The 15,130-nt window shown below is 60.6% G+C and overlaps 1 protein-coding gene across 1 annotated transcript in view; it reads right to left on the reverse strand.

Moving 5' to 3' along the window:
* The window catches only part of CEMIP (cell migration inducing hyaluronidase 1), a 40,730-nt gene that overhangs the window by 8,036 nt on the left and 17,564 nt on the right, over positions 1–15,130 (reverse strand). Inside the window, exons 11-21 of the mRNA XM_090263857.1 lie at positions 13,752–13,927; positions 12,330–12,539; positions 9,587–9,792; positions 8,909–8,978; positions 8,145–8,273; positions 6,511–6,596; positions 5,117–5,248; positions 3,759–3,794; positions 3,518–3,673; positions 1,708–1,888; positions 321–536 (exon numbers count right to left, since the gene is read on the reverse strand). Coding sequence (XP_090119983.1) covers positions 321–536; positions 1,708–1,888; positions 3,518–3,673; positions 3,759–3,794; positions 5,117–5,248; positions 6,511–6,596; positions 8,145–8,273; positions 8,909–8,978; positions 9,587–9,792; positions 12,330–12,539; positions 13,752–13,927 — 1,598 coding nt within the window. The remainder of the gene's footprint in view (positions 1–320; positions 537–1,707; positions 1,889–3,517; positions 3,674–3,758; positions 3,795–5,116; positions 5,249–6,510; positions 6,597–8,144; positions 8,274–8,908; positions 8,979–9,586; positions 9,793–12,329; positions 12,540–13,751; positions 13,928–15,130) is intronic.

The following is a 15,130-nucleotide window of genomic DNA, read 5'->3' on the forward strand; positions in this document are numbered from 1 at the left end:
AAAAAGCTGTAGCCCTGGCTGCTGGCTCAGCTGGCTGGAGCGCCGTCCTGTGCCCCAAAAGGCTGCGAGTTCGCCCCAAGTCGGGGCCTGGGCAGGAGGCAACCACTGGGTGTTTCTGTCTCCCTCCCTCCCTTCTCTCTCTAAAATCAGTAAGTACATCTTCGGGTGAGGATTAGAAAGAGATGCTCCTGGGCGGGCAGGGAAAGTGGGAAGGATGAGGGAAGAAGACGAGAGGAGCCTGTGCCTCCCTGGCCCGGCGCGTGACCCGGCGCGCGGCGAGTGACCGCAGACACCCGGTGGACGTGCCCTCGCGCCCCCACCTGTGCGTAGCGCCCGCTGCAGATGGCGCCTCTCCAGTCGGGGACGTCGATGCAGTCTGGGTGCCGGACCAGCCAGTTGTCAGCCGTGGTGAGGTAGGAGCCGGGGTACTCGGACACCGAGCCATCCACGTCGTGGAACACCGAGGTTTTGTCCCCGTCCATGTCCAGCCGGTTGAACCAGGGCCCGGGCTCCCCGAAGAACACCCTGGAAGTGATCTGAGCAGAGCCAGGCCGGTCAGGCCGGGCCAGGAGGGAAAGGGCAACGCGGCCACCGTCAGGCCTAGGCGCGGCGTCCGATCCCCGCGGACAGGACACACCAGTCAAGCCAGAGACGCTCTTGGGCACTGGGAGGGCCGCACGGCTGGCCTCTTGGACGGGACCAGGAGAACGGCTCCTAGACCCAGCAGGTGGTGTCGGCCTCTGCTCGGGGAGGGTGGCTGCCATGGGTGACCCGAGGAGCGCTCTGGCCCTGGGCTCGGAAGGCCGCAGAGATGGGCGAGGGAACCCAGGAGCGCGCGTGTGTGTGTGTGTGTGTGTGTGTGTGAACAGATTGAGCGAATGGTGAGTGTCTGTCTGTATGAGAAAGTGGATGTGCACACATGCGGGGCATGGGAGCGTGTGCTGAGCTTCTGGAAGACAGTCTTTCAACATGCGCCCCTGGAGATGTCCACGATGGGCCTCTGTCAGGCCCTAGTGGCTGGAGTAAAGAAATTCAGTAACTTAAGTTTCACATCTTTTCCCTCAGCCTGCTGCAATTGGGAGGGCAGGCAAAGGGCAGGAGCAGAGGGGAGGAGGAGGAGGAGGAGGAGGAAGAGGAGCAGGAGGAGGAAAGGCCTAGGAAATCCGTAACCCAAAGAAAATGCACCAGGAGGCCGGGACCAGCCCAGTCTCCAAGGGCAGCCTGCGGTCCGACCTCATCACCCCCAGCTGCTAACGCGTCAGCTGAGGCTGGAAGGTCCCTGTTTATGGCCTGTTCTCGGGAAGAGACCGAACAAAGCATCTTCAGCAAAGGTTCCCTTAGAAGATGCAGGTTTTTTAATTAATTGTGTCAGCACAGGTGGCCCAGCACAGGTCCCGGGTCAAAAGCAAGATGCTTGGAGGGGCAGCCTCAGAACCTCGAGCCCCACGTTAAGGCACCTGCTCAGGCCGGTGGCTTTGAGTGGGGTGAGGGCAAGCAGGCGTCTGCCCCATCCTGACCTGTGGGGAACCCCACGCTTGTACTTTTCCAGTTTGGATGCAGACGGAACTGGGACGCGGCCCAGCCTGCTCAGAGGAGGACGTTCAAGCCCTGTGGTGGCAGCAACAGCTCAGCCCCAGCCCCCGGGGATGTGTGACTCACTGCCCAGAGTCTGGGTTTGCTGGGAGCCGGCCCGGCCGCCTCACTCACCGGGACGTCCTCAAAGGCAATGCTGGTCACGTTGTTGTGGGGGCAGCTCTGCCAGGCGTTGTTCAGGCGGAAGGCCAAGGCGCTGGTGTGGCGGCCCTCCAGTGCCGCAAACTTGCGGAAAGTGCAGTTCTGGATGTTGATGGGGCCGTCATAGAACTGAATTCCTCGGATCGGAAAATTCCTGTGGAGTTAGGCACATCAGGGGTCAGGCGAGTCGCCGTGTTTACAGCCTCCAAGGCGGGAGGCAACAGGCACCTTCCAGATAAACATTTCCTGACCCCCACCCCCAGCAGCTGCCACTCCACAGAACACTGTTGACTCATTCATTAATTCACTGGGAAAGCATCCATGGGCATCGTAAATGTCGGTAAGTGATGGATGGATAACGCATGGGTGGTGGAGGGGTGGGTGGGTGGATGGTGGGTGGGTGGACGGGTGGGTGGACAGATGGATGGGTGGGTGGGTGGATGGTGGGTGAATGGGTGGGTGGGTGGATGGATGGATGGGTGGATGGGTGGGTGGATGGATGGATGGATGATGGGTGGGTGGATGGATGGACAGATGGATGGGTGGATGGATGGATGGAGGATGGATGGACCGATGGATGGGTGGATGGCTGGATGGATGATGGGTGGGTGGATGGATGGGTGGATGGACAGGTGGGTGGATGGATGGGTTGGTGGATGGATGGACAGATGGATGGGTGGGTGGATGGGTGGACGGATGGATGGGTGGATGGGTGAGTGGATGGATGGAGAGATGAATATCTGTCTAGTTGCTGGCTTGGATCTCAGGGACCATCCTCTATTGCAAACCAATTTTTCCATCCTGTGAAGAGTCATGGGGTAAATGCCGTCAGTACTGGGGGAGAGGGCTAGTGCTGTGTCCCCTGGCAAGGGAGAGCCGTTAGTCATTATCGCCTCAGTCTCAGTTGCTATAATAACTCAATCAGACTAAGACTCAGATGAGTTTCCTGTCTGTGAGCAAGCCTTCTGACTGGGAGCACACTGGGTCTGGGGAATAGAGTGAACTGGGCAGGCCCAGATACCCAGGAGTCGGGGAGGGGACACAGTCTTGGCGACGGAGGGAGGGGGACTGGAGCAGGACAGTGACCAGGAAGTTCTGCCGTGGGCCCAGCGGGGGCAGGGGGCTCAGCCTCCCTCTCTGCGCCTCGGGCTCCCAAGCAGGGCATGGGAGGCAAGGGCCTTAGAAGGGCCGGCTGGGCTTCCTGGTGGCCCCACATCGAGGCTTGCTCGTTCTCCAAGCCCAGTTTTTCTGCTTTCACTGGTATCTCTCCCTCTGGGCCAGAACCCTCTCCTTCTACACTGAACAAGAGAAAGGGAAGAAAGATGAAAAGAGCGCAGGAATGAATCTGTCTGGAGGAGAGGCCATGCCCCAGCGTCCCCATCACCATGCGGGGCCCCTCCATGCAGACACGGAGCCCCGAGGAAGCCCTCATCACACAGACCTGGCACCGTGCCTGCAAGGACACCAAGGACCCCTCAGTTCTATATTATTAGTAAATGGTCACGTCCCAGCCTTGCTTCCTGCTTCTCATGGCTGGCTGATCCTGATGTGAAACTCCTGTCAGTGGGGCCCAAAGCCACACAGTGCATTTGACAGCCGGGCCACCCTGCAGATGCACATTCACAAATTTCAACTTCTCGCTCACATTCTAGCTTCCACCCCAGAGCCAGCCAGCCCTGACCCTTTCGGTGACTCCTCCGACCACACACACACACGAGAAACCACGAACACGCGCCTTCCCTCCCCACGCAGGCGCTCCCGTGAAGCCATGGCGCCAACCTACTGGCCTATGGGGAGGGTCCGTCCACTGTGGTCCAAGCCTCCCGGGCCCCAGATCCTGTTGTCCATCATCTCCGTCCCCACGTTGCCGCTCTCGCCCACAAACAGGCTGTTCTTTACCTCCTGCTTGGAGCCGTCATCATACGGGAAGGTCCCGCCGCTGCAGGAACAGGGCGTCCGCGATGAGAAGCTCCCCCGGGGACAGCCGCCCACAGAGGACCCGGCGCCGGGACCGATGCCCTTACCTGGCCAGGGTCAGGCCGATGCCATTGTCAGCAAACCTGGGGGCGAGAGCAGACGATCAGAGCGTGTGTACAGGGTTTGCTGAGAGGGCCAGGGGTATCCTAGGTCCCGCCCACGCAGTCTGACTCCGAAGAGGAAAGGGCAACGGGATGTCTCTTGCTGTCACTGCGTCAGCAGCGTGAATTCTGGGCTGCCTGGGCCTCATCTCCAGCCCGTCCTCCCTGGTGACCCAGGGCCTCAGTGGCCGCAGGGCTGGGGGGATGTGCAGGCCTTGCCTCTCGGCCGGCCCTGGGCAGGGAGTTCACAGTCTGTCTGTCTCTCTAGGGACCTCAACGGCCAGCAAATCAGAACTGAGATGGCCACTGGGCCTGAAACACTGCGGGGGATTTTGGCCCGGGCACCCCGTTTTCTCTCGCCCCCCACCGCACATCACCGCTCAGGTGTCAGTGGCCCTGGTTCGGGGCCGGGCGGCTTGTCTCGCTCTGTCCGGAAAGGCAGGCGAGGCCTTCCCTCTGCGGAGCTGAGCGCCGCCCAGTGCCCGGCCCGACCCGTTACAGCGGCCCCCTCTCCCATGAGGGGCCCCTCAGACCCCAGAGCTGGCCCCCCCACCGCCCCAGCCCATGACCTCTCCGACCCACTGCTAGTCTGCCCGCACCCCTCGCAGCCCTCATCTGTGTCTGTCTGTCTGTCTCTCTCCCGCTCTGAATCCTGTGTCTCTGCTTCCCTATTTACATACCTGTGCCTCCTCTTGCTCCCTATTCCCGTTATTTTCCCTCTAAGGGGACGCCATAAAACGGAGACACACATTTATTTCCTATGTAGACTTTCAAGCTATGATACTGCGTTAAAGCCAATCCCAACTCGGCTGCCTGTCCCTTTGGGTCCTTTCCCGGTGTGGGCTGGTGGCTCTCTGGGGACCCCAGCTCACTTCTGCATCGGGCCCTGAAGTCCAGCGAGCTGGAAGTCCAAGTCCCAGGCCAATCACTTCCTAGTTCAGGGGAAGTCACTGAACCAAGCCTCAGGTGACCACCTCTAAGATGAAGACGGTGACGTTTATCATTGAGAATCATGGTCAGAAACGAAGGCAGCCCAGGGTTCGGCACACGGTCGGTGCCTCAGGCAGGCCGGCTTCCTCCTTCCCGCCCGTCACAAGCTGGCCACATGGCCTGAGGGAGCCCAGCCCAGGGACGGCCTGGAGGTGGGTCAAGACCCGCAGGCCCTGGCCTTGTGGGCGGCGGCTGTGTTTAGGGGTTTGGGGTCACTGCCTGCTGGGGGCCCGGGAAAACAAACGTCAGCAAATCGTGTTCCCACTCCACCATGCCCCTCTCCCCCCGCTTGGCGCCAAGGCCACACGACTCACCGGCAGCTGTCCAGCCACACGTCCCCGCCGCGCAGCCAGGCCCCGTGTTCCTGGTTCTTGTAGGCAGTGAAGTGCCTGATGATGGCCGGCTCCCGGGGCTTCAGCGGGTCGGCGTCCTGGTGGGGGCTGTACCTGCAGCACAGCAGGGGGGCGGGGGCGGCACAGGGGTCAGTGTGGGGCCCCACATGGAGCCCCTTCTGGGCCGTGAGCGTCTCTCTGCTCATGGTGCCCACAAGACGGACAAAACAGCACTTCATCCCTTATCGGGGCTCAAGCAGAAGCAGCAGGTCTGTTTCTCCAGGGCCCAGCCCCAGGCAGGTGGCAGGCCGGCACTTCCCCTGTTCTCAGCAGCACAGGAGCAGCTCCGCCCCAGGCTGGCAGGAGCAAGGAGGGAAGCTCAGAGAGGCCCACACCCAGCACACCACCCAGCCACAGGGCGGGGAGGAGGTACCAGCTCCCTCCCAGCTGGGGTAACCTTGACCCAGAGCCTTTTCTGGGCCTCAGCTTCTCAGCTAGAAAATAGAGCAGGGAGCCCGGACGCCCACTGACGTCCACTCCCCCAGTGTCTCCTGAGGATGCGGTGGCCTCACTAGTGTTACTCACTTTAGATGGGGACTGAGCCACTTGGTGTCTTTAAAGGGACCCGTTTCCCTAACTACCTGGTTTAGAAGCAGCCCCTGGCCTTCAGCTAAGCCCCAGATGTATTTTCAGCTATACCCTGCATATTCCTTCTCTTTAAATCGGCGATAAAATTCTTCCCATCTTTTCTTTCCGCGTTCTGATCCCAGCCCGACCTGCTGCAGCCCTGGCCAGTCCTGTCGACGTGCAGCCTGTCCTGTCCAGACTTTCCCCACAGTTCCCACAGCAATGTGCTCCGTGTGCAGGGCAACAGATGCCCGATGGATGAACAAATGCATAAATGAGCGAATTAATGCATGAATTAATGCACAAATAATGTAATTAACACACGAATGAATGAGTGCATAAGTGAATCAATGCATGCATGAATGAATGGATGCATGCATGACTTAACGCATGCATGAATCAATTAACGCATGAATGAATCAACGCATGATGAATGAATCAATTAACGCATGAATGAAGCAATTAATGTGTGCATGAATGAATCAACGCATGAATGAAGCAATTAACGCATGAATGAAGCAATTAACGCATATGACGCAATTAACGCATGCATGAATGAAGCAACTAATGCATGAATAAATCCATTAACACATGCATGAATGGACGCATGAATGACTTAATTAACGCATGCATTAATAAATGGACACATAAATGAATTAATGCGTGAATTAATGCATGAATGAGTGAATGAAGGAATGCATGAACGCAGGCATGAGTGGGGTGTCCTCCAGGGGCCCTCAGGTTGATACCTGGCAGAGATGATGGAGAGGAAGGGCCGCTTGTCCTTGGCGGAGGCCTCAGTGGTCTTGACTCCGTTGTCTATGATCATGCCGGCCTGGGGGCAGGGGACACATTCGGGGATGCGCTCAGGGACAGGCTGGCTTCGCTTCAGCCAGCCAGCTTCCCACCCACGCCTCACAGCGCCATCTGAAATGCCCCAGGAAAACCAGCTTTGCTCTCAGGACGCGTTCATCCAAGTAGGGAGTTTGCTATGAGGGAGGGCAGCCCGCGTTGCTCAGGTCAGGCTGAAATGGGGTGCCCTCTTGGAGGCACAGAGGAAAAAGCTGAAGTCTGCAGGGGCTCAGGGCCATGTCCAAGGCCACTGGGCTAAGTCCCAGCACGCGGCACTCACACGGCTTCAGGACCAAGTCAGATGCTATGGTGCTTTCCTGGGAAATGTGTCTGCGGTGAGTTGAAGGAAATGCAGCACTTGAGTCTCGTCTTTCCCTCAGGACAGAGGCCTGTGGCCCTCCCAGGGCCTGACCTTGCATCCTACCTGACTCGCAGGGAGAACCTCACTTTCTTATGTGGCTCCAAGGTGCCTGTTTGTCAGCCATGGTGAGTGGCAGCCGGGGCGGCTGGAAGGGGCTGCCCAGGGAGCACGTCCCTTGTCCCTGGATCCCCTTGGCCTCTCAGGAATGCCCAGACTCGGGGTTCCCTCATGTAGGTCCGTGGAGGTCACTCTGGCTACGACTGCATTTGCCAACTGACTTCTAGCGAAGTCACTGCGACGTGAGCGGGGGGTGAGGCTGGACGCCTGGCTCCCCTCCCACGAGCTAGGACGTTAAGTCCCCTCCCCTCTCAGACGGGCTGTCAGGCATCAGCACAGCAGCCCAGGTGAAGAGCCCTGGCCAGGACCTCACACACGCGTGTGCAGTGGCACTCAATGTGCGTGGACACCAAGCTCAGCGACAGCCGGCTCCAGTCCCTCCTGTCCCACCTGCTGCCTTCCTCAAGGCCAGCCCCTACCTGTGTCCGTGACCCTGGCCTGCTTCCTGTGGGAGACCACCCTCCCCACGTATCCATGCCTGTTCCATCCTCTCCAAGCTTCCAACACAGCTCACCCTCAAGGGGTCTGACAGCCAGCCAACACCCGTCCCTGCCCCACTCCCTCTGCGTGGCCTATTCTGCACGGAGAAAGCTCCCGCGGCCCACGCAGCCTCGGGAATGCCCCCTGTGAGGCCACTGCTAATTCTCTCTGTCCGGTGGCTGTGGCCTCCTTTCCTCCATCCTCTGCCCCGTGAACTCTCTCCTTTCTTGGCTTCTGGGACAGGACCCTGCCAGGGTTCACTCTCTGCCCCCCACCCTATCCCCCATCCTAGGCCACCCCCGGGTGTAAGCATAGGTCACTGAGAATACACCTCTCCCTTTGGGTCTACTCCCTGGTTGTTTTCTGACCCTGAATGTGTCTGTTCTCTGGGGCCTCAGTTTACTCACCTGCACCATTCGGGATCGGACCAGAGGACCAGCCCGACATCCAGGGCTCTAGGCGTGGTCCACACATCCCAAGACCCCTTCTTCCCCAGCGCAGCATCCCTGCCCCGTCTCGTACCCCTGACTCCAGGCCCGGCGCTGCCCTGACTGGGGGTCCAGAGAGACTCACCCGGTAGTTAGAATGCGCTCGGTTGTTATGGAACTGGCCCAGGGGGATGTGCTCCGAGTAGCCTGGGGAATACATTCCCACCGAGGGGCCCGTCGGCACGTGGTGGAAAATGAACCAAAATCCAGTTTCCTAGGGAGAGGGACACAGGAGAAGCCACAGGGCTCAGCACAGCCAGCTTCTCGTCAGGGCCCCCGAATGGCCCCCATTTCCCCCGACGGGCCCCACCGCCCACCCCAAACACACTTCCAGGAAACAGGGAAATGTCTGAGGCACGTGCACGCTGTGGGGGCCGCCCTGACGCTGTCGGCCACAGGCCCCACGCGGCTGGCTCCCAGCGTCATCCCCACCCCACCCCGGCATGTCACAGGGGGGTGTTTCCCTAGTGTTCCCAGCTCCCCGCTTTTATTCTACAGGTGCGGACGCTGAGGTGCAGGGACAGGGCCCGTCCTGCTCAGGGTCCCGCAGGGAGGGGTGCACGGGAGCCAGGCCGTGCGCACCCCTGCCTCCGCGGCCTCGCCCACCTCGCGGGGCCCCCGCGAGAACTGAAGCACTCCAGCCCACGAGAAAGCTGACGTGCCGGGCGCAGCTCTAAGCAGCCGCAATCTCATCCCAATGATGAGCTCTTGCGCATGAAGTGCCTTGTCCTCATTGAAGGCATAGCCGCCGCTGAACACCAGTCCCCCTCACGCCGCCCCGGGGTTCGGAGCACACGTATTGCAGGGTTGGCTCTGGCTGCCCTGAACCCCCAAGGGAGTCCTGCTCACCTCAGACCCTGCGGCGGCGCAGTTGATGAGGTTGTTGTTGGGGTTGGCCATCCAGAAGGTGGACACAGCACTGTGGGGGGGAGGGGAGGCGTGAGAGGTCAGCCCCCAGCTCCGCTTGGCCGTAGGAGCGCGTGTTGGGCTCTAACGTCCCTTCCAAAGGCCTCTGGACGCTGGAGTCATGGTCTTTTTGGTCTGGAACCCAGTCTTCGCATTGGAGCGGGGGCACCACAACACTTAAAACGTTCAGAACCTGACGCGCGTGGCTCTCAGAGATAGACACCGAACCGCGTGGGGGTGCAGCCTGAGACAGGCTCTAAAATGTCCCGTCAGGGGAGCCGTGTCTGAGGGAGAGGCCAGGGCTCGAGGGGGTCACACAGGCAGTTCTGTCCCTGTCCCGTCCATGGGCCCTCAGTGCGGCTGGTCCCCACGCACACCCGAGGGGGGCAGGGCAGCCCGCTCTGCACAGCGCACACGCCGCGGCACCAGGAGAAGCCCGATGGGGAGAGCCGTGCTTCTCTTTGGGCAAGAAGGATGCCCACGGGCACCTGAGGAGGGAAATGCGCCTGCTCTCTGAGCAGCAGGTGGATTGGGCTCGGGTTCCAGCCCCTCAGGGCCCAGTGTGGGAGTCAGCCCTGGGCGGGAGGTCTGGGGGTGGTCCCGCAGGCGTGGGGGGCTCACTTGCAGTCCTGCCGGGGCTTGGGGACGTAGCCCGGGTATGAGTCCTCGGTGATCGCCTTGCACATCCTGCTGTCACGGTCGGAGGGCAGCAGGGTCCCCGGCTTGACGAGGAGGCCAAGGCAGTGGTCGAAGGTGTTGCGCTCCTCTGGCCCGTCCTCCGTGAAGAAGCAGTGGCCCAGAGAGTCGTAGCCCACCACGTCCTTGACCTGCAGGGGCCCAGAGAGGGGACGTTCCACCAGCGTCCAGGGGAGCAGGGGGCCTGCTGGCTCTGAGAGGCTGTCCAGGCTCTGGCTGCCCCCTGTGGCCCGTTCCGTGGGCCCCGCCTCACGGTGCCTTCCCTCCTCCCGACACCTCTCCCGGGGGCTCCGGGACCCTTACTGATGCCGACACCTGGCTTAGGCTGCCTGTCCCCCCGTTCCCCAGCCTGCACCCCCGCTGAGATGCAGGCTCACTGTGCACCTGTTGTGCCTCCTGCCTCCGGCCCCGCCCTCCCCATGGCTGCGACCTGGGCTCTGAGGAAGGTTTGGCATCGCAAAGCCGGCCAAGAGCGTCACGCATGGGCAGCGGCCACGTTCCCCACAGACACCCGAGGGAGCTGGGGACCTACTGACGAAAGGGCTGCCCGAGGCCGCACAGCAGGTAGACCAGCCCCCTGTCCACGCTGCGTGCAGGACGGCCCGAGCTCAGGGCAGCTGCCGTGCAGGCCGACCCAGCTCTGCGCCTCCGGCCTGCTAGTCCTCTTAATATCTTTCCCTTTAGTGAAATGAGGTGTAGCAGACCTGAAGCTAAACATAAGGACAAAACTTTGAAATAAATACTTAAAACCAGCAAGGCTCCTAAGAGCCAGCCCTTTCTTAAGCAAGTCTGCACGGCTCTTTTCCAACACAGACCCTGAACTTGATCGCGAGCCTGAGCGAGAAGGTCTGCAGCCCCCGTCAGCCGTGCGCTCCCTCAGCCAAGTGCCAGGCCGGTGCTGCCCCCAGGCCGGTGCTGCCCCCAGCGAGCGTGTCCTCAGCCCTGAGCCCAGTTCTTACAATGAGCCCACAGGACAGGCAGGGCTGTCTGCCCACAGCAGGGAGGACTGGACACCGAGGCAGGCAGCGGGGGCACGGTGGCTGCAGGTCACACAGCTGCTGCGGGGCAGACCAGCGGGAGTGGGTCCCAGCTCAGGCCTGTCCTCTGCTGCTCTCGACGGTCTGAACTCATTGTCATTCCTGCTGCCTTGCTGCTGCCACCAGAAACCATTCTCCTTTGCTGCTCCCGTGAGCCAAACACAAATCCCATGTCTTCCGGCCACGGCTCCGACCTGGTCCGCTCACCCGCCGCTGGGGAGAACCGGCCCTGGTTCCCAGCCACCACGGGCGCTTGAGCCCAGCGGGCAGGCCTGGGTCTCGGGGCTCCCTCCTGCACGGCACCTCACAGCCTGTGTGGTTGGTGTTCTTTCCTCCCCTGACTAAGCAGAGAACTGAGGGGCAGAGAGGCCAAGCTCATAGCCTGTGGACCAAGTCCTGGAACCCATGCCTCTCCCAACTGGGCCCTGAGGCCCGCGCTCTCCCCTCTGCGCCCAGGGGGGGCCTCCAGTCACAGCACGTAACACACAGAGACAGCAGGCACCTGCTGTGACAGACGAGCACATCGCACAGAAGCAACCTGCTGACAAGCCTCTTCATCTTCCCTCAGCACACGCCTGGGGGGGCTTCATTCTGTCTGGTGTGAAGCCAGAGTCACAGACACAGATGCACCTGGTGGCACTGGCCTGGGCATTTACTGAAACGTACTAGGAGGTGGGGGCATGGGGTCACCCCGAGAACACGGGCCCAGTGCAGCGGGGCTGCAGTGACTCTGACCAGGCAGGAACTTGGGTCTGGTCCTGCCAACTCAGCTGACTTCTCAAGAGAAGCCAAAACATCCAGGCTTGTATGTGAAATCTCCTGATTTCTAAATGATAGAAATGAGTATGAATGTTTCTTTAGACAGTCTCGAGGCCAAACCAAACACATCTGGTGGCTGGATCCAGCTCTCAGGGTGCCATTTTGTGACGTCCGGCTTTCAAGTTCACAGAGGGTACACACTCAGGCCATTTAAAGGAAGTTCAATCTAGTGTGAAATTATCAGTGTGGTGTACAAATGATCAAATGCTTCCCTAAACACCTTGTAAGCCAAACCAAACACCAGCTGCCGTCAGCTGGCAGGGGGCCACGTTGTGATGTCCAGTTTGAAAGGTTCATAGAACATGTACGTTGAGTTCATTTCAGGGAAAATCAACGTGGTGTAAGAATTATCTGTGCAAATCAAGGCAAGCCCCTGACCCAGACCCCAGCTTGCTGATGAGGACGCGTCCCCTGGGACAGACACCTGGTTGACCACAGGGAAAGGACCCACTGTTGCCACCGGCTCCGTTGGTGGGGCATGGTCCCCCATCTGCGACCAGCAGATCTGTCATGCCCCACAGCCACGGAATGACCCTCGCCCTTCCAGGTGGACTCCCAATGACCACCCTGTACTCTGTATCTGCTGCTCTTTGGCGAGGAGACACCCCTCTGTTCTCCTTCCCTTCGGGTGGCAGCCTGCTGTCGGTCGAGATCACTCTAAAATCTAAGGCAAGGTCTGTCCAACCCCGATGACTCTGGGCTACGTGAATGGATGCCAATGCTCCCAACACAAACGGCGCTTGGGCCCAGTGGTGAGCTGGCTTCACGGTGGGACGGGTGAGGGCCATCTAGAGAAGGAGGCACTTACTTACCAACAAGCCATTGGAGCCGTGGACGGTGACGCAGCGAGAGAAGGTGTGGTGAATGGACAGGTCCCGGACGTACGTGGGTGGGTCGTAGCCGCCCCGTTCATCCACGTCGCCGGCCAGGTGGAAGTGAAGCGGGTACTGGCCCACCAGCTGCTGCCCCATGTGCTTCAGCTCCACGCCCTCCAGATGCGCTGCCTTAAATCCCAGTGCGAACTGGGAGGGGAGAGAGGTGAGTCTGCCGGAGCCCGCCAGGTATTCCCGGCGCCCCTCCCTGGTGCCCACATTCCAATACCGCACAGCCGTTCTCCAAGTGCTTTGCTAATTCCCGCCACGAGTAAACCGAAGGTGATCTCTGCAAAGGGGCTCAGCCGCCTGGCCCTTCCTGCCCCGAGGGAGATGAGGAGCTGCCCAGAGCACAGGGCCTTGGCCAGGCAACGGCCTTGCGATGGAGGGGAGCAGAGGGACGGGCTCCCTGCCACCCTCTTTCCCTGCTTCCAAGGCCACCAATGGTCACAAGGAAGGGAACTACGCAGAAGAGGTTCTGGTGGCGACAAAGTATTGTGTGAGCACAGACCAGGGTTGCCAGAAGTCCTATGACACAGGCCCGCATGACAAAATGCTGTCATGTGCGTGCCGGGGGCCCCCCACTGTGAACAGTATCACTCTACCGTTCTTCTCAGGTATTTACCAAAAACGCTTATCCTTAAAGCACACAAGTTTTGCTTCAAGAGAACTACCCTCACAAAACTCCAAGATGCTATCATCCTGTCCACCTTTCATCCCACCCGAGAGCAGCGGCCACAGGAAGAGCTTCGGGCGTCCTAGGCTCGTTACTCAATGTCCCAGGTGAGGGACTCAATGTAGCGACCCCACGGAAACGCCCCCTGGAGCGAAAGGCTGGGAGGACGCAAGCTCCGGGGCAGCGGCACCTTCCTTCTCTGCCTGCAGCCCATGGTCTCAGCCGCGGCCTCGACTCTGCCTGGAAACTGGCAGGTTAAGCTCACGCTGGAGCCTCTGGTTCCCGTGCTCACCCCTGATCTACGTTTTAGTGGCTCTCTTTCTTGTGAGTTACGTGCCCGCTGTTTCGGTCAGGAGGGGATCGGGTTAAATTATGAAGAAAGGGAATGAGGGCCACGACTGGGGCTGCGAATCAGGAAGGTAGGGGGTGCGGGATGACGGGGCACAACTGGGCAGTAGGGATCTGTCTCAGGTTGGCTCCGCGGGCTCTCCTGTTCCCAAGTGCTGGTGGGAGGGACCGCAGGCCAGCGGGGAGCACAGAAGCCTCCTCCAGTGCCCACAGGCTCCCTTGCGCTGGTCCCTGCCCCTGCCCCGCCACCCGCTTCCCTACACGAACCCCACCCGCAGGCGGGCATCGGGGGCATTTCCCCTGGTCAGGCTTATGGCCTCAGGCAGGCAGACCCCTACCTTGATGTGGCCCCCAAAGGTATCGAAGTCAAAGAAGCTGCAGATGTGGCTGCTGTAGGGGTAGCAGCCGTCCTCCATCTCCCCCATGATCACGATGTTCCGGGTCAGGAGCCCGACCTCCGCCCGCATGTCCACGCCGTCGACCTCCTCCCCGATGTGCAGGTACCTCGGCTTCCCTGGGCCGAGAGGGGGAAACGGGTGAGTCAGAGGGCCAGCGTGTGCCCGCGGAGCCCAGGCCCCTGCAGCTGCCCCCACAGCTCCTGCGTGCGCCTCCCCGGGACCTGTGTGCGTGCCGGCCCCAGGGCCCCCAATCCCATCGCACGGAAAGGAGGACATTCAGGGAGGCCAGGTGACTTGTCTGAACGAAGAGGGGAGTTCATGGCCACGCATGCTTAGATCTGAATCCTGTGGCAGAAGCAGCTCTTTGTCCGCCAATATCTGCCCCCCCTCTGCCTGCGGTACTGAGTCTCCAGTGTCTTAGGGAGGCCCATGGCTCCCCGGGAGAGCCATCTGCCCCAGGCTGCCTGCAGGTGCTGTGCTCACAGGGTGGGCATAAGTGAGGTGTGTACGCTCAGGGGGCCCGGCTCTCGCTCTGTGCCCAGGGTGGAGTGTGGATACATGGGGGTGATCCCGCCTCACCCAGCAGGGGCACAGCGGTGAGAGAGAGGACACCTGGGCTCTGACACCCCACAGACCGTACACCCAGGACTACCGGTCGGCTGGCACCGCAACGACGCAGAGCAAAGCCACGTTCTGTGACCATGAGCAGATCTGTGTCAACTGCCCTCCACCTCATGCAGGGTGTGGATCTATAGCAGGTTTTCTGGGAAAGCCAATCAAAACCTCTGTGTCCAGCTCTGTGGCCACCTCTGGGTGCTCCACGGTCACATCTGGAACGTCAGGGGAGCTTTCACCCCAGGGAAGCTGTGTCCTTCTGGCCTCAGAGGGCACAACGCTCTGTCCCTTGTACCACTGACCCCCAGCCCCACCCCAGAGTGACCAGAGTTTGATTTTCAGCCCTAAATTCTGCCTCTATGACAATCCCAAACGTTGTCTTCCGGCAAAAGGAGACCTTAGCCGGCCTGTATCCGGCTGCTCGCTGGGACTGCTGACCTGGCTGGTAGGCACTTTCCCGTCCAGCGGAGCAGCAGCAACCTCTCGTGTGGGTTCGCTGCCTGAACCACAGCTCAGACACCACCTTGCTTTCACTGTGACCTTGACTTGAGCCACAGAGCACACACACCATTCAGCCCCACGACACGGTAACCACATGCAAAGGCCGCGGTTCCCAGGAGCCCTGCACAGCACCCAGCAACAGCCGCCCACCCTGCACCCTCAACCAAGGACGAGCGGGCCCCTTCCTGCCCTGCACTGGGTCT

The sequence above is a fragment of the Furipterus horrens genome, unplaced genomic scaffold, assembly GCF_987537825.1.
Source record: "Furipterus horrens unplaced genomic scaffold, mFurHor1.1.pri manual_scaffold_16, whole genome shotgun sequence".
NCBI classification, from domain to species: Eukaryota; Metazoa; Chordata; class Mammalia; order Chiroptera; family Furipteridae; genus Furipterus; species Furipterus horrens.